The 19,670-nt window shown below is 38.3% G+C and overlaps 1 protein-coding gene and 1 pseudogene across 1 annotated transcript; one reads left to right on the forward strand and one right to left on the reverse strand.

The window, feature by feature from the left end:
• Positions 1-2,130: 2,130 nt before the first annotated feature.
• On the forward strand, positions 2,131-3,478 carry LOC119520079 (germ cell-less protein-like 1). Its single transcript, XM_037817827.1, has one exon. It carries the CDS (start codon positions 2,216-2,218, stop codon positions 3,365-3,367), a length of 1,152 nt encoding a protein of 383 aa, XP_037673755.1. The 5' UTR covers positions 2,131-2,215; the 3' UTR covers positions 3,368-3,478.
• Positions 3,479-15,430: 11,952 nt separating this feature from the next.
• Positions 15,431-16,068, reverse strand: LOC119520124 (annotated as a pseudogene).
• Positions 16,069-19,670: the final 3,602 nt, after the last annotated feature.

The raw sequence follows: 19,670 nt of genomic DNA on the forward strand, positions 1-19,670 counted from the left end.
ACGGGTTCCCACTGTACAACCTATTAAAGATATGTCATGGAAGCTTTAATCATTTATCTCCAGCTTGAATCCTCACACATCACTGTTCCTAAATCCCTCTGGCCTTCCTGTATTTGTAAATAATATCTCATGATATTATAGGGAACTGAGACTGGCCATAAACACCATCCACTTTTGCTAGCAGTAAAGAATAATTCTTCATATTTAATTTAATGGAATGTATAACTGTTCTTTAACATGTGGTTATTGTTTTTCAGAGTGCTGTCTATGTTTCATCTAAATTTTCTTCTTGGATGCTTGGCTCAGAGTTTTCTTTTTGAGTAAATAGTGTTTTCTTCATTACTCATCGAGACCTAGTAGAATTACAGATTCCCTTACTTATCTCCAGTGCAGAGCATGTCAGGAATGACCCTTAATCTTCCTAGGTGCTGATCAGCTTTTGTGACTGAGACCTTAAAGTGCTAAACTTTCCTTTCTCTCCACTCATTTTGGTATACTGTTAATGTGGTATCCTATGTGGCATTTGTTTAGACCCTCTTAACCAGCACTTTTGTAAAGTCCCATAATAGAGAATATTTTAAATATAACATAATGCTATACTGTGATATACACTTTGAGGAACATTCCGTTTAAGCCAGGGCTAAATGACCAACAAGACTTCTCTGTACCCATTTCTTGGAGGTCTTCTTAGATTTGTCTCTCCTCAAATCATATGTGACCGGTTCAGAGAAATGCATTTTTTCCTCAGCACTGCACTTTCATCAAGAGCATCCAGATCCCCTCTGTAGCATGCCGTTTGCTTAGAATATTACATATGTCCCCACTGTATCTAATATTCCTCATTTCTTCAAAAATGGAAAATTATTTCTTCCATTTTTCTCTTTTTTTTTTCATTTCATGTTTTACGTACTATGCTACTGATCCAGAGTTAGGTAAGATAAAGTCCTTGCTTCAAAGCACTCAAAGTCTAGTGGGCAGGGTCGGGTGGGGATGATACACAAAGAAATAACTGCAGACATATGTGGAGAAAGTTTTGATAAAGGCTTAACGGGAGTACAGTTCACAAAGGACACAATGCCAACATGGTGTGACAAAAGGCAGTCTTTTGTAGCCAGATTTCAGATCTTGGGAAATGCATGGAAGTTTGGTAAGCCACATAATAGGGACAGTTTCAACAGGTAGAGGATGCAAAACATACAAAGAGGTAGAGAAAAAATGAAAACAAATACAACAACGTAAATAAAGCTAAAGAGTATTCTGGGAACTTAAAAATTTCCCCAAAGCTAAAGAGTAAGGTGCTTGGAGAGAAAGACGGCATGAGACTAAACGCAGCTGATGTGGACACACATACACACACAGTTGAAAACAGCTCTGTAACTGGAAACATTAAAGACAAATAGTTAAAAATCAAAGCAAAGAATGAGGCAAAAATGACCACATCTATCACAGAAAATGGCCTTGCAGCATCAATATAAGGCAGTCTTACAAATCAAGAGCGGAAAAGAAGGTGTCTAGAAGACAAAGTTGGGACCAAGATATAATTCTCCGGAAAGGAATGATCCCGAAATATTTTCGAGTGGGAAGGGTGAGTTGTGTTCTTGAAAGTAGAAGAGAAATTCCCTATAAAATGTCTGTTTCCCCATCAGCCTTTTTGAGTAAATAGTGTTTTCTTCGTTACTCAAAGAGTAATGTGGTAGGCTGGGGCAGGGCGGGGCGGGGCATGTTGGGGCACGGCGTAACGTGGCGCAGCGTCCTTGATGACGTCTGGAAGGCGTCGGCTATTCCCAGCAGCACTCTGGACTGAGCCAGTGCATGCGGCAGGCGCGCCTATTGGGGAAGTGTGTCTGGCGCCCTTGAGGTAAGGGCCATGGGCGCACTGAGCAGTCGGATGCTGTGGCGCAGAAGGCGGAGTGACCCAGAGGAGTCACGCGTTGCAGGGGAGGAGGTGCTGGCAGCAGCAGCAATTGTAGAGGAGAGGGAGGAGGAGGGGGAAGAAGCAGGACCCACCACCAGTCAGGGTGGCCGCAAGCGGAAGACGAGCCCAAAAGGGCCACTGGTGAAAGCTCCCCACCGGAAACGCGCCAAAGACAGGTCTGGGTTGGTTTATGAGGCCCTCTTCTTGAGGGGGGAGGATAGCGATGTGCAGATCCGCGCACTGGGGGACGAATGGAACTTGCACAGAGCCTACCTGTGTCAGTCAGGCTACTTCGCTAGCATGTTCAGCGGTGCCTGGCGGGAGACAACTATGAATACAATTGAACTGCAGATGCCTGACAAGAACATCGATCGTGAGGCCCTGCACGAGGCTTTTGGCTCGCTGTATGGAGACGCAGTGCTCATCCCACCTAGCAGAGTCATTTCCATTCTGGCCACCGCCAGCATGCTGCAGCTGGAAGAGCTTATCCAACAGTGCGGGGAGGTCATGAAGGAGACAGTCAGCGCCCAGACCGTATGCGGCTACTACTATTCTGCTGAGAACTATGGGCTCGAGAGCGTCAGAACCATGTGCCTTGAGTGGCTCCTGGACAATCTGATGACACAGCGTAATGAGGAGCTGTTGCGAGAGGTCAGCCAGGATCTCATGAAAGAGCTCATCGCCTCTTCAGAACTCTTGGTGATTGAGGTGGAAATGGACGTGTACACCACACTGAAAAAGTGGATGTTCTTGCAGCTGCAACCAGCGTGGAGGGGGCCCCGCAGAGCCTTATTGCCAGATGCTGATGCTTGGTTCGCCAGGCACAGGAGGGAATTGGAGGGTGCCCCTTTCTTGGATACCGAGCAGGGAAGAGCCTTTGTGCCTGTGTTTCAGCAGCTGCGGCTTGCGTACATCATCTGCGACCTGCCATCAGCACGTATCATTGACCAGGACTCACTGATTCCTGCCACGTGGCTGACCCCGGTTTACAAAGAACAGTGGCTTGCCCTGCTCCGAGCTGAGCAGACCAGGGAGCTCGGACCTGCGGAAGTGTGCGTGTCCAGCTTCCAGGGAAGCAGCATGCGTTGCGGTGGCCAGCTCCGCAGGGATGAGCAGTGCAGCTGGCGGTGGGCCGGCTTCAACTTTGGTTGGGATCTGGTGGTGTGCTACACGAACCGGCGCATCATATTCCGGCGCAGTGCATTGAACAAGTCCTGTGGCCTCGGGGTCAGCTTACTCTGGCAGAGAAAGGTTGCATTCCGCCTGCGTCTGGCCTCTTTGGACAAGGCTGGAAGAGCTGTTTTCAGGAAGGACACAGAATACCAGATGCTTTCTCTAAGAAAAGATCAAGAGCTAGAGATAGTGAACCTGGAGGGCCAAGATGTGGTATTCCCGATGTATATCACCTGTAACTTTCTGTACCTTCCTCCAGAGGGGCACTGCCAAGAGTGAAGATTTGCACAAAAGTCCAGAGAGCTGAGTAGCTCTTCCCTGGAAGACAGGGAGGGGCATTGGGCTTGAGTTATCAGCTCCCCTTGCAGAATCAACCAGCCTTGCCCATCTCAGCTGACCATCTTCATTAGATGCTTTGTTGAACTGTAGCCCACAACACTTGAGACTGTTTACAGGCAAATATATGAGCCACCCTCCCCCCCAAAATCTGCGGAACTCATTTGTGCTGCCCTCCTGGTTTACCACCCATCAACCCCCACCTTCCCACCTACTTCATTTCTGTGAAGAGAAATTGACTGTGAAGACCAGTTAACTTCAGAGAGAAACTGTGAGCCTACCTGCTCTACTAATCTTAGTGAACCTCCTTTAGTTTGATTAAATGAATGTTTAAGGAATATTTTGAATTATCTTTCAGTTTGCCTGCTTAGAGCTGCCGTGCCCCACTCATTTCCACCACCGCCAGTTTCATTTCCACCACTCACCCTTCTCCATTCCCTTCCACTGAGTGTAGTACTTGGTTTCCATGGTATCTCACCATGTAAACACACCCAGAACTATCCTGAGGATCTTTTGGTAGTTGGTCTTCAACCTACGAACATCTTACTGTTGCTTAGATTTACTTAAACTTTCCTAGCATTTTAAACCTGGGAAGATATCACCCTATATATTGGGGATGTGGTGGAAAGAAGCAGTTTGATTCTAGTAGGATGTTCCTTTACTAAATGTAATTTTTTTCCTGTGGCATACTATCATGCATTAGTTATGTACCTGAAAGCACTCTTTAAGCACATTGATGGCCTTTGCTCTTCAGTACTGTTTGATGTTCCGAATTGTATTTGGAAAGACTGCTTTGTGCTTAAGCAGAGGAGCTCTGAATGGAATGCCTTTGAATTATAATGGAAGTTTTTAGCATCTGTAAACAGGGTCAAAGGATGGGAATCCCAAGCTAGCAATTGAAAGGAAAGATAAAAAACGCCTTTTGTCAAATGGGAGAGGTATGCTAGTCATGATGTGCATATGTTGGTTTCTCATTACTTCTAATATTAACTTTACTTCTAATATTAACATCATGACCCCTGCCACCCTTTCCCAAAATTTCTACTTCTTTTCATGTCATTGAGTGATTTTTTTGGATAATATTAACATGTCAAAGAATTGAGAACACTCTTTCAGAACCCATATAAATAATAAATACATACCTGGAAAAAGTGTAAATGTACAAATACAAATAAATTCAGTGGTCAACAGAAATGTTTTACTTAGGAGAAACCAGAATTTTCCTTACCAACTTATGTTTCTCTTCCCAATTAGATTTTATTCTTTGTCATCTAATGAAGTCTTAACACATTTAAAAATCATTTTTGATCCTTTGTTTTTCTTCCTTAAGGAATGTTTTAAAGGCTTTGCCATTCCAAATTTGCATTCTAGAGTTAGAGTAATAATGGTATAACATTAATATGAAATTGCTCAACCAGGAAGCTACTGCTGCACCCTTCAATGTTTGCCTTTATTTGTGTATTTTTCTTTCCATCTTCTCATAGCTTCTGCATTCTTTTATACTCTGTATATCTAACCAACTACAAACCTCAAACATCATTTCATTTTAATTTTTAAATAACTACATTTGGAGAAAGAGTAAGTAAAGTTTCAGTAGATGGGTAAACATTTTCTTCAGCAATTTCACTTCCTTTCTAGGTAATTTGGAATTACTGATGCCAGGATGACACTTAATCACAAAAGAAGTATCCTCACTTAGGAAATTCAGAGACTTCTTAGCCAAAGGTAAATATTGACTGAGAGATTAGATTTTGCTTTCCTACCTAAAGATAAATTGCTTTTTGTTGTTTACAATAAAAAGATTTTCAATAATGTACAAATGGTGACAGGGGATATATACTTTATTCAAATGCTCACAAAACTAGGCTGTTGCCATTTGCCAGCTTGGGCCATGTATCCAATACCAGTCTTTATTTCTTCATTATTTTTTTTTTCCTGCTAAGGCTGAGGGGGAAAACTTCCCACATTAATTCTCACTGTGTTTTACAGCGTCTCAGTAAAGGAACAGGAAAGTAGGACAAGATGTATAGTCATGGTAATGCTACACAAAACAATAAAAATGGGAGCAAACTGAAAATGCTACACAGAAGGAGATGCACCTCTTTATGATTCAATACAGTCCTTAACAACAATAAGGATATATCACTGTCTCTGTCTGTGTCTTTCCCTCTCCATATGTCTGTATTTGTCTCCCTGCCTCTGTCTTTTGCTCCGTTTCTGTTTGTCTCTACTGTCTCTGTTTGTCACTGTCTCTGTCACTGTCTATCTCTGTATCTTTGCCTGCCTCTACCTATGTCTGTCTTTGTCTTCTTTTTCTGTCTCTGTCTCTGTTTCAGTCTATTTTTATCAGTCTCTGATTCTTACTATTTCCCTGTTTCTAGCTCTCTGTCACTTTTCATCTGTCTGTCTCTCTATCTTATCTCTATCTTTGTCTCTCTCTGTTGCTTCTATCTATGTCTGTATTTATCCCTCTCTCTGTTTGTCCTTTGTGTATCTTTCTCTATTTATCTGTCTCTCTTTCCCTATCTGTCTCTGCATCTCTCTGGTCGGTATTTCCCCCATCTCTGTCTCTGCCTCAGTCTATCTTTAACTCCTTCCTCCCCCTCTTCCTCCTCTCCCTCTCCTTCTCTCTCTCCCTTTCTCTCTCCCTCTCTTGATTTGTCTGTCTTTCTCTGTCTCTGTATCTTGTCTTAGTCTGTCTTTTTCTATCAGTCTGTCTATAAATCTATGCCTGTCCCTGTCTCTTTTGGTCACTGTATCTGTCCTTGTCTCTGTACTAGTCTATCTCTCTTTGTACCTGTCTTTTTCTGTCCCTTTCTTTCTCTATTTTATCTGTCTCTTTATGTCCCTTTCTGTGTATCCCTGTTTACCTGTCCTTTTCTCCATTTATCAGTCTCTGTTTTTCTATTAGGCTGTCCTATCTCTGTCTGCTTCTGTCTCTGTCTGTATTAGATCTTTTGTTATGGTCTGTCTCTCTGTTTCAAGGAGTCAAGAATTAAATGGGAGTGCAGTTCAGTACACAAACCCTCTTCTGTTATATTCCTTCCCATTGTGTCTATGAGACAGCTTCAGTAGTCTACAAGAAAACAAGATGTCAGCAGGCCTAGGGCTCATGTTCATAGATGTAAAGTATGTAGAAACAATGGGTCATGAGGAAGGGTAGCGGTGTCATAAGGATGTAAGAGGGATGGACAGAGATAGCAGACAAGTGCAAAGGGCACTATTGTGTGAAGTGTCTCTACATAAACAACACAAAGATAACATTGGACTTTGATGAGAAATTCATCAATGTGCTGAAAAAGAAAACAACCATTTTAAGAGGAAAGAAAAAAAAGGGAGGGAATGTATACCCATAGTGTCTATGAAAGATTCTCTGCTCCCCCCCCCCCTCAAATCTCACTAAAGAATTCAGAAATAAAGCTGCCTGCTGAGAGTTAAAATAGTAAAAATACATCCATTCTGTAAGAACCTAACCCAAACCTTGAGGTTAAGTGTAAAAGTTTGGATTGGGGTCCATTGAAATAAATTGATGGAAATGAAAACCAAGATTTCAATGTTATCACCTGTTCAGTTAGTATTATGACTCCTAATACATTTGTATTTTATTAGCCCACTTGATATTCCATCCTTTCTTTTCCACTTAGCTACCTGGGCCTTGATGCTCTTTCCTTTATTCAGGCTGATATTTTGAAAGGGCTGTACTATATGCCCCATGTTCTAAGTTTTACTGTTTGTCTTCTAAAATTCATAACCCATGCATAGACCTCTCCTTTGATCCCAGACCTCCATATCTAGCACTCTCCACAACCACACTTGGAAATCTGAAAAGTGCTGCAATCTCAAAAGGAACAAATAGAACTTATGGTCCAGTCAATAAATGTTAACCTAATTATGGCTTCCTGTCCCATTTCAGTAAATGTATAGAGACATTAACAGTGGTAAGGAGGTAATAAGTAACATGTTTCTTTGAAAATAATATTTCCTCAAGTTTTTGAGTTTCAGGAAAAAAAATTGTGTCAATAGATTTTCTGATCATCTTATGTTTTTTAGGATGTAGAAATATGTCCTAGGTGGGGAACTATTTGTTCATGATGTGCTGAACATAGCATTTTTCTAGTATGCTAGAGAACTGAAATATACCTTATAAACAAACAGCAAATAAGTAATTAATAGATGAACAGTCTTCATGAATGATGTGCTCAAAAAATGTTTGTGAAAGTTTGATTTATACCATCAACATATTTTCTACAATTATATCCCCAGGCTACAATTATATCCCCAGGCTAAACTCCAAAGGATTACTTCACTCCATAATGTAGCAAAATTCAACTACAAAACTTAGTCTGTGGTCCAGCAGCAAGGTAAAACAAGATAGTGCAAAAGCTAAAAGCAATCTGAAAAACATATGTTAATATTTGAATACCTGAAAGTCTCTTTATTCTCCCAGCAGTAACTGTCACTTAAACATGAACACTTAAACATTGGTGATATCAAAAAGGTAATAGTAAAAATAGGAAGCTAAAAGCAACTTATGATTTTGATGAGTGTTCCAGTTTGCTGAAGCTGCCATTATGCAAAATACCAGAAATGGATTGGCTTTTATAAGGGGGTCTATTTGGTTACAAATTTACAGTCCTAAGGCCATAAAAGTTTCCAAATTGAGGCACCAACAAGAGGATACCTTCACTGAAGAATGTCCAATGGCGTCTGGAACAACTTTGTCAGCTGGGAAGGCACATGGCTGGCATCTGCTGGTCCAGGGTTGTGTTTCAGTTCTTCTCTCTCAGCTCCTGTGCGTCCTTGCTTCTTTCTTCCAGGGCTTTTCTCTAATCATCTGGGAGTCCTTTCTTAGCTTCTCCTGGGCAAACTCTCAGTTTCATATCTTAGCTTAGCATCTCCAACTTCCTTCTGCCTGCAAGAAGGCATCTTCCAAGCATCTCTAAGCATCTGTGTTGGCTCTGACTCCTCTTTCTTTGCTTGAGCCTCTTAAAGGACTCCAGTGATCTAATTAAGATCCACCTTGAATGGGCATAGCCACCATCTAAGCAAATGGTTTCACCCACAGTTGGGTGAGTCACATCTCCTTGGAAACAATGTAATCCAAATATCCTACAAGATTGGATTAAAAGAACGTATCTTTTGTGGGGAATATAATATATCCAAACTGGCACAGTTAGCATGTTTGAAATATATGGGATTTAATGAAAGAAAGTGGTTAAGTGAATTAAAATTTTTCACGTGGTAAGGAAGATCATATTTTGGGAGAAGGTAAAGAGGATTAAGAATGGGGCTCCAGTAAGAAAGTAGAATTCTTCTGGAGCAGCATTCTCCAATATGGTGTCCACTAGCCACATGTAAATATTAAAATTGATCAAAATTAAATGAAATATCAAATTCAGGTTCTCAGTCCCACTGGCCACATTTCAAGTGTTCACAATAGGCACATGTGGCTAGTGGCTACCATACTGTACACACTACAGATATAGAACATTTCTACCTGTTCAGAGAGTTCTGTTAGACAGTTCTGCTCTATAATCAGTCACCATAAGTGATTTTCTTTTACTTTTTTTAAAAGAGATGTTGTAGGTTAACAGAATAATCATGCAGAAAATGCAAGGAGGTCAGATCATCACTCAAATCCATTGTCCAAAACTCAATTTTGCTTCCCTTCTTCTTTTCTAACATGAAAATCAATTTTCAATGTATTTTGAGTCTGATTTATTACTGTTATTATTATTAATATCTCCACCATTGTCCCAGCCCTCCTCTCAGGCTAGATGCCTTGCAGTTGTCAATTGAGCGGATGCAAAGGAGAAGCCTTTGTAAACTGAAAAGTATGTCAGAAATATTACTGTATGGGATTACTGTAAGTCATATTTGATTCTTTAATTTTCTTTGTCACCATTTTTAAACTATTACAAGATGTCACTGTGCTCCAGGCATAGGCCACCAGGAACATGCTTGTAGTTGTACAGAAAAAGCCTTATTAAAGGATTGAGGCTTATATTAGGAGATTTGAGGTTCAAGAATCAGTGATTTTATCTGGATTTAATAATGTCAGGAAGTGAAAAGAATCTTATGATTAGGGATATTAATCTCATGTTTAGGGAGGGCAGACTAGAATGAGATTGAAGATATAATTGATAAAAAATATTTATCTGTGACTCATTTACTGGAGAGAGAGAGAGAGAGAGAGAAAGAGATTTTGGGTTGTGAAGTGATCTTGTTTTTGTCTGTGCTTAGAAAACAATATGAAGTGGCCTTGTTTGTCTAGCTGTGAGTGCAATGCCAGTTTCCAGATGTCGAATTTTGTTTTCTTTTTCAGTATCCTGTTTTGACCAAGGGTAGATGAAGTTGGGCCAAAAGACATTAATCCATGATATCCAGATTTTCAGCAGTGTTAGCCAGATTTCATTGATCAGGATTTTGTTTGGTGAATGTAATCTGTATTGGACATGGGCTAGTCTCTCTTGCTCCTTGTTGGAAGCATTGTTAAAATTCTCAGATATGACAATGACTGTGCAATAGTATTTAAAACTGTGGACAGGATACAGTGGCCAACTGCAATATAAGTACAATAAGTATAAGAGATAAAATGATTACCATTCCTTGAAAGGAGTCTTAAAGTCAGGGGCCTAGATTATCAGATGAATCCAAGTGGTTCTGTTTTAGAGAGCCAGGTGACTTTTGTTAAGATCAAAGACAAGTTTTGGACCATATATTATCCCTAATGTAGGAATTTCAGCTCATGTAGCATATGTAAATAGGGAAACAATAATTCCTTCTGTAATTATTTAAAAGAAATTAGTTTGCCGTTTCCTGGATAAAATTTTTCAAGGGAAATATGATCCACCAGAGGGTTTAGTTTTAAATATCTTAAAGTCTCTAATAATTGTGCTGAAAACAGAATATGTTAGCATGTGGCATGTGGGTGTAAGCTTGTTGTTTCTATAAGAAGTAGTAACCTAGTGAAGCATAGGCTGTATTGAGAGCATAAAAATCATTTCTCTGTAACAACAAAAGAAAGCCAATTTTGCATTCCACTAGTTGGAAAAAGTACTCAGTGGAATTAACTAGTTTCAGAAAGCAGGCTATCATGAACAAATTGAATATCAGGAAAAAACTTACTATCAGGGCCAGGATAACTCCAATATTGGTGCCTACTAATGCTTGACCTTCTTTCTGGTGGGATTTTAATGATATCAGCAAAAGTATTTTGCTGACATGAGGACAAGATTCAATTTTTATGAGACTGAAGGTTGGGATTAATGATGAAAGGAAATCTGTTTGTTTGCTAGGGTGCTGATAGTTGATACCAAGAAGTGTTGCTTTAACAATGGTGGTTTATTAGTTTACAAGATTACAGTTTTGAGGCCATGAGAATGTCCAAATTAAGGCATTGTCAAGGTGATGCTTTCTTCCTGAAAGACCAGTTGCTGGCGATTCTTGGGTCATCTGCCACAGAGCACTGTCTCCGGGTCTCTCCCTTCTCATCTAGGTTTCCTTCTTTCAGTTTCTTGTGTTTGTGACTTTCTTTTTCTCTGTGTATTCATTCCCTTTATGAAAGACTCAAGTAAGAGGATTCTAAGATTAAGACCCACCCTGAGCCACAACTTAAATGAAATAATGCAGCCCCAAAGTCCTACTTACAATAGGGTTACAACCACAGGAATGGAATAACTTTAAGAACATGATTTTCTGGAGGTACATATAGTTCCTAACCACCACAGAAACTTAAGCCACAGAGTGGGCCTCAAAAAATTCTACCATCAAAACTGGTTAAAGAAACAGCATTTTGTCATCAGCAGGATCAGTTAGGGAATTCCAGACTTTGTTTTTTTCTTAAATGGGAGAAAGTGACCTTAGGGAGATAAAATAATAGGATTAAGAGAAGGGAAGTCATGTTGGTGTTCTAGAAGGTTACAATATAATATTATATAAGATTAGGAGTAAAGGGGAAGAAAAAAGGTGTTATAGAATCAGAAAATAAGTTTTGTTCCAAAATATTTAGAGGTATCTCTCCACTATTTTTATGACAGAAGTTTTTGTTTTAAATAAAAATCCTGCATAAAATACAAGTCTCCCATATACCACCTGTTCTGGTTTGCTAATGTTGCCATTATGCAAAATACCAGATATGGATTGGCTTTTATAATAGAGGCTTATTAAGTTACAAATTTAAATTTCTGAGGCCATAAAAGTGTTCAAACTAAGGCATCAATAAGATGATACCTTCACTGAAGAATGGCTGATGGTGTCCGTAACACCTCTGTCAGCTGGGAAGGCACGTGGCTGGTGTCTGCTGTTCCTTTGCTCCCAGGTTGCGTTTCAAAATGGATTTCTGCAAAATGTCTCTGAATCTCTCTTAGCTTTTTCAGCTCCCGTGCATCTAAACATCTGTGTTGTCTCTTAGCTTCTCCAGAGCAAATTCTTGGCTAGCATCTGCAAATGTCTCCAAGCATCTCCAAGTGTCAGTTTCAGTGTCAGCTCTTACTGTCTCTCCAAAATGTCCCTCTTCGCTGCTCTGGGCTGCTCCTGTTTATGAGCTCTTTTATAGGACTCCAGTGATTAAATCAAGACCTACTCTGAATGCCCAGAGTCCATATCTCCATGGAAATCATTCGATCAAATATTTCACCCACAGTTGATTGAGTCACATCTCCATGGAAACACTCAATCAAAAGATTCAACCTAATCAACACTAATACATCTGGCCCCACAAGACTGCATTAAAGAATATGGCTTTTGGGGGGACATAATATATGTAACTGGTACACCACTGTATTATTAATATCTTGCACAGTAGTAGGACATTTGTTAAATTGATGAAAGCATATTTTTATAATTCTACTATTATCTATAGTCCATGATTCAACTTGAGTTTCACAGTTTCTGTTATTCTAGTAACATATTACTAATATGCAACCTAAAATTTACCCTTTTAATCACATTCAAATATATAATTCAGTGATATTAATTGCATTCAGAATGTTGTGCTACCATTACCACCACCCATTACCAAAACATTTCCATTATTCCAAATAGAAACTGTATACGCCTTAAGAATTAACTCCCTATTCCCTACCCCCAATGCATCCCATGGTATCCTATATTCTAGATTATGACTCTATGAGTTTGCTTGTTCTAGTTATTTCATGTCAGTGACATGATACAATATTTGTCCTTTTGTGTCTGGCTTATTTCACTCAGCAAGATATCTTCAAGATTTATCCATGTTGTTTCATGTATCAGAAATTCATTCTTTTTTATGACAATAATATTCTATTGTGTGTATATAACACATTTTGTTTATAAATTCATCAGTTGATGGACACTTGGGTTGCTTCCATATTTTAACAACTGTGAACAATGCCACTATGAACATTTGTGTGCAAATATCTGTTGAAGTCTCTGCTTTCAATTCATTTGGCTATACACCTAGAAGTGGGACTGCCAGATCATATAGTACTTCTATACTTGACTTTCTGAGGAAGACAAACTGATTCCCACAGCAGCTGCACCATTTTACATTCTACCAATAATGAATATTACTTTTTCTCCACATCCTTTCCAAAACTTGTAATGTTCCGTTTTTTAAGTAGTAGCCATTCTAATGGGTGTGAAGTGGTATCTCATTGTAGTTTTTGATATACATTTTCCTAATAGCTAATGATGCTGAGCACCTTTTCATGTGCTTTCTGAACATTTTTTGGAAAACTATATATCAAAGATTTTTGCCAAATTTTTATTGGTTTGTCTTTTGGTTGTTGAGTTGTGGAATTTCTTTATACATACTGGATAGCAAACCCATATCAGATATGTGGCTTCCAAATATTTTTTCCCATTCTGCAGGTTGTATTTTCATTTCCTCGATAATGTCCTTCAATGCATACTTTTCATTTTGAAAAGGTTCCATTTGTCTATTTTTTTTCTTTTGTTGCTTGTGCTTTGGGTGTAAAGTCTAAGAAACCATTGCCCGACACAAGATCCTGAAGAAGCATCCCAATATTTTCTTCTAGGAGTTTTATAGTTTTGGTTCTAATAGTTAGCTCTTTGTTCCATGTTGAGTTTATGTTTTTATATGGGGTGAGACAAGGGGCCTCCTCCATTCTTTTGCAGATACTGATCCAGTTTTCCCAGCATTATTTGTTAAAGAGACTATTATTTCCCAATTGAATGATTTTTGCTCCTTGTCAAAAATCAGATGGTCATAAATGTAAGGTTAATTCCTGAAACCTTATATTGATTCCATTGGTCTATATGCCTGTCCTTGTGCCAGGACCAGGCTGTTTTGATTACTGTGGCTTTGCAATAAGTTTTAAAATTAGGAAGTGTGAGTCCTCAAAACACATGCTTCTTTCTCCAAGAGAACTTTGGCTATTTGGTTTACCTTACCCTTCCATATAAATTTGATGTTTGGCTTCGCCGTTTCTGCAAGGAAGGCTTTTGGGCATTCCATTTGGGTTTCTATTGAATCTGTAAATCACTTTCGGTAGAATTGACATCTTAACAATATTTCATCTTCCAACCAATGAACACGGAATATTCTTCCATTCATTTAGGTTTTATTTGATTTCTTTTAGCAACATTTTGTAGTTTTCTGTATACATGTACTTTGCCTTCTTGGTTAGATTTATTCCTTGATATTTCATTCTTTAGATTGCTATTTAAAATGTTTTTTTCCTTGATTTCTTCCTTCGCTTGTCCATTACTAGTGCATAGATACACTACTGGTTTTGGTGTTTTGGTCATGTACACAACCACTCTGCTGAATTCATTAATTAGCTAGTGAATGCCCCAGTGAATGAGTTTGGGTTTTATAAAGACAAACCGAATTCAAATGAATTGGGTAACTGGTGCTGAGATGCAAAGTTCAAGTCTCCTCTTTCCTTGTGTCTATTTCATTCATAAAGGGGCAAATCACAACATATGAAAACATGCACTACTTTAAATGTGGCACCATCATTTCAAAAGCTGGCCCAATTAATTTAAAATATTTAATTATAATGTAGAATCTCAAGTTATGTTTACAGCCAGTACTTTCATTGAGCCCTTGGTGGGACTAATGTCAACAAAGTTTACCATGGCAGTCTTGTATTTTATATTCACACTTTGGGGATACATTCTCAGGCCTTCTTTAACATGAGAACTGCAAATATAACTGCTATTACATAGCAATGGCAGTTAAAAGACTTGTAGAGTCCTCATGTAAAGATTAGAATATACCTTCCTATTAGTCCTTTCAAGGACAGACTTACAGAGTGTTTGAATAATACTCCCATCCTGTGAACAGATTGGTTAGTCTTTACCTTGTAAACGTGGTAACTGGGCTATGCAAAGTTTGATTTCAGCTGATCTAGATTTCTGAGTTTCAGCCCTGGATGAAAACTGTCATAAATCGATTTTATTACCCCCATAACAAGTGTGCAGATGAAAGCTTATCAGTGAGCTATATGGAAAAGATGAATAGTCATAATATCATGTGATTCAAAATGGGCAAAAGCAAAAGACTAGTTTCCCCTCAAAAAGAATCATTTCAGACCTATGAACAGGGCAACAATACCAATAAAAATTGTATTTACTTAGAAGCATTCAGAATGTCAAAACAGCTGCAACATTTTTTTGGTGATTACAGAGTGGTATTCAGTTAACAGAATGACAATTATTTCAGATAAGCTGCATCAAAGACAACTGAAGATGAAAAAAACTACCATCCACATATATAACTAATTTGTGCCTTGCACCAGCAAGAACCTGCTTTAAATTTCCATGCCAATTTACAACCCCCATACTGTACCAGGCAAGGTTAGTGACTATTGAAAAGACCTCCAGGACAGGGCTATCTAAAGACACATTTGGTAGTGTGTTAACGGTACAAAAAAAGACACTGTACAGTTTAAAAACAATTCTTACACAGCCTTACATTTCAGTTGTTTCTTTAGGAGTGAGATGTGTACGGAGGGGTTAAATGCTTTATGGACAAGAAAAAACTGCCCTAGAACGGACTTATTCATCATCATCATCTTCTTCTTCATCTTCATCTTCCTCTTCCTCCTCATCTTCCTCATCTTCTTCATTTTCCTCTTCCTCCTCCTTTTTCTTGCTTTTCTCAGCCTTGATGACTCCTTTTTTCGCAGCATAAGGCTTTCCTTTAGCTCGGTATGCAGCAATATCCTTTTCGTATTTCTCCTTCAGCTTAGCAGCCTTCTTTTCATAAGGCTGCTTGTCATCTGCAGCAGTATTATTCCACATCTCTCCCAGTTTCTTTGCAACATCACCAAAAGATAGGCCAGGATGTTCACCTTTGATTTTTGGGCAATACTCAGAACAAAACAAGAAAAAGGCCGAAGGAGGCCTCTTGGATACATTGGGATACTTGAACTTCTTTTTTGTTTCCCCTATAGAAGGGATATAGGTTTTCATTTCTCTTTCATAATGGGTCTTGTCTGCCTTGGCCATGTCTTCAAATTTCCCTTTCTCTTTAGCAGACCTAGTCTTCCACCTCTCTAAGCACTTCTTAGAAATCTCTGAAAAGTTGATGGAAGCGTCAGATGCTTCTTCTTGTGCTCCTCCTGGCAGGTTTGCATGAAGAAGACATACAATGACATTTTGCCTCTTGGCTTCTTAGGGTCCCCTTTGCCCATGTCTAGTTATCTTTGGTCCATGAGGCACAGAGTCGCCCAGTGCCCACCTGGCTCACACTTGCACCAACACTGTCTCTGTGGAGCTCAATGTACTGCAATGTCTGTCTCTCCCTCATTTTTGAAAGAAAGTCTTGCCAGATATAAAATTCTTAGTTGGCGATTATTTTCTCACAGAATATTAAGTATTTCAACGAATTGCCTCTTTGCCTCCATGTCTTATCCCATTTTTTCCATAGCCATTTTTATAAATTCAGTTTTATTTAAATATTTCACATACCATACAATTATCCACAGTGTAGAATCAGTTGTTCACAGTACCATCATATAATTGTGCATTTGTCACCACAATCAATTTCTAAAAATTTTCATTGTTCAAAAAAAGATAAAAATAAATAATAAGCATGAAAATGAATAAAAACCATAGAGATACTTTATAGACAAGTGAATCACAGCATTTTAAAGATCTGTATCATCATGTACTCTGAACCCCTCTGTTACAAAGAATAGAGAAGAGACTTACCTCAGGACAATCAAAGATCAAACAACCAAGACTCAAGCCTCCTCATTCCCACAGAGGGCAGTCTTTCTTTCACTTTACCTCTTTCTTTTCCTTACGTCTTCAGCTGGCTCCTTTTTTATGACTCTAGTTAAACTTTGTTCCCCTCACACACAAAAAAATCATACCTACATGCATAAATAGAGTGGTGTTATGGTCAATATTTTAAAACTAGCTCTGGGGGTGGGAGTGGGGTTGTGTGGCTAATTTATAACACCTACTGATTTCTGTGGTGTTATTTCTCACACTGTGGCCAATTTCAAGCTACTAACATGATGTCATTGAATGTGGAATTGAGAAGACGTGTGGCTACATGCTGTTTATCGAGTTTTCATCATATATCTTCAAGAGACCTCAATAGGTCAACAGTGAAATGTAATAACCCAATTAAAAAATTCAAAAAGCTCTCAAATAGATATTTCTCCAAAGCAGATGTACAGATGGCCAATAAATTCTCAATATCATTAGTTATCAAGGAAATGCAAATGAAAACTGTAATAAGATGCCATTTCATAACCATTAGGATAACTATTATTTGACGAAGAGAAAGTAATAAGTATTCAAGGGTACAGAGAAATAAAAACACTTATACACTGCTGGTGGCATGTAAAATGGTCCAGCCACTGTGGAAATCAGTTGGCTGCCCCTCAGAATGTGCACACTAGAATGACAATATAACCAAACAATCTCACTTCTAGGATAAACATCCCAAATATTGAAAGCAGGAACTTGAACAGATGTTTTCACACCAATGTTTACAGCAGCAATTTTCACAACTGCAAAAATATGGAGGCAACGCATGTCATTTAACTGATGATATGGTGAACAATATGTGGTATATACATACATTGGAATGTTATTCATCTGAAAAAAGAATGAAGTTCTGATGCATGCTATAACATGGATGTTCCTTGAAGATATCACACTGAATGAAATAAGCCTGATACAAAAACAAAAATATTGTATGATCTCACTGATATGAAACACCTAGAGGAAGCAAATTTCAAAGGGACAGATTGTGGATTATTTCAGGGGCTGAGAAGCAGGGGAGAGGGATTTATTTTTTGATGACTACAGAAGTTCTTTTTGAGGAGACAAAAATTTGGGGTAGGGGATGTTATGATGGTAGCATAATATTGTGAATTTAATTAATACTGGATTGTACACTTGACAACAGTTAAAAGGGGAAATTTTAAGTTGTATATATGTTACTACAATAAAATTTTTAAAAAATTTTAATTAGGAAATGGTTAATTTTGAGTATTTATTACCTCTGATTTTAATACAGTTTACTCATTTGTAAGTTTATATAATTTAATATTTGATAATACATATTTCATACATTAACTCTTATTGGCCAGTTCAGACCAGCTCCAGCATACCACTACTGCATAAATAAATGCAAAGTTTGCTGTCCCTTCCAAAATTGCCTTGGAGGATTTCTTCCCCATTCTAAAGCACAGATAGAATTTTATTTAAGATACTCATAGCTTTAATCTGTATTCAATATTCCTAAATTCCTTTGCACAAACTAAACAATTTCCATAGCTATTTACGGTTCTTAATACCTTTTACACTTAAATTATTCTATTTAATTGCAGTAACAACAATATGAAGTAGGTAAGACAGGTATTACTTTTTCCTTTCTGCACACCAGAAGATTACCTCTCAGAGAGTTGAGGTGATTGCTCAAGGCTACACAGCCATCACTAGGCAGACCTAAAATACAATCCCAGGCCTTCTGATTTCAGGTCCCTGGTTCTTTCTAATCTTTGGTCTCCAAAGCCTCAGCTGAGAGTAATTTGGATTTGGTGATGCTTATTAAAAGTATGACACTGAAACACAAACAAGAAAAGAAAAAATAAATTGGAGCTCTTCCAAATTATAAAAAAAACAAAACTTGCAGTGTACCAAGGGAAGATATCAACATACTGAAAACACAACTCTATGAATGGGAGAAAATATTTGCAAATTTGAGTATATCTGATGAGGTTCTAAGTGTCCAGAATACACAAAGTACACTTACAACTCAACACCATAACTTTAACCTCTCTAGGCCTCAATTTTCTTATGACCTTAGGTATTTCTAATCAGTGTTGCATGTTTCAAAGGAGGTAATGCATTTAAAACATGTTTGAAAAATTTAAAGGGCTGTTGAAATATAAAGAATCTCGCTCTCTCTCTGTCTCTCTCTCTCTCTCTATATATATATATACATATTCCCTAGAGCATGAACATTATCAATGTATTAAAAAAGGTTAAATTAAAATCATGTATTATTCATGTTTCTAAGCCATAAAACCATATAAATGTACATACACCAATATAGTTAATACAGTAAAAGCATGCATATGAATTAATGGATTTAAAAAATTAACAGTCATATTTTGCTGTATATCATCATTTTAAGCAATGTGCAATATGCTGTAACTAACAACTGCTGTTTGAGGTATTCAACAGTATAATAAAATTCCTCTACCTAAAAAAAGTCCTAATTACAAATGGGTTCAGAGCCACAGGACCAAAGGTTGGAGCAGAACATGCCTTTTGTGGGGTATATGATTCAATCCAGATACACATAATGAAAAATAGCTCCTGGATTTTCTCAGAATCAGTACAAATGTTAAATTCCCCAAACTAGGGTAGAACTATGTGTAAAACATCTTCTTCGGAAAGTCCCTCCAGAATACTCAACACCAGCAACCAATTAAGCTTCTAGTTAAACACACTAAGCCCAAATGAAAATAAAACCCCATTTACACTTAACCCACCCCTGTAGGGTATCAGGTCCATGCTTCAATGAACAAAACCTAACCAATATCCTTTCTGCATATGAAACTGCCCACAACCTCCCCGGTCTCGAAGCCATCTTCACTTTTGCAAGCTAACAGTTCCATTGACACTTCAGCAATCTTGGTGTTCTGAATAAAATGCTGTAAACTGCAACCCAACTCTGATTTGTCATTTGACAATCCCCAACAGCATCCATAGTATCCCCATAATCACCCTTGCTTTTGTGATGTGTTCTTTGAAGGTTGTGTGTGAG

Source organism: Choloepus didactylus, chromosome 24, assembly GCF_015220235.1.
Source record: "Choloepus didactylus isolate mChoDid1 chromosome 24, mChoDid1.pri, whole genome shotgun sequence".
Lineage (NCBI taxonomy): Eukaryota > Metazoa > Chordata > Mammalia > Pilosa > Megalonychidae > Choloepus > Choloepus didactylus.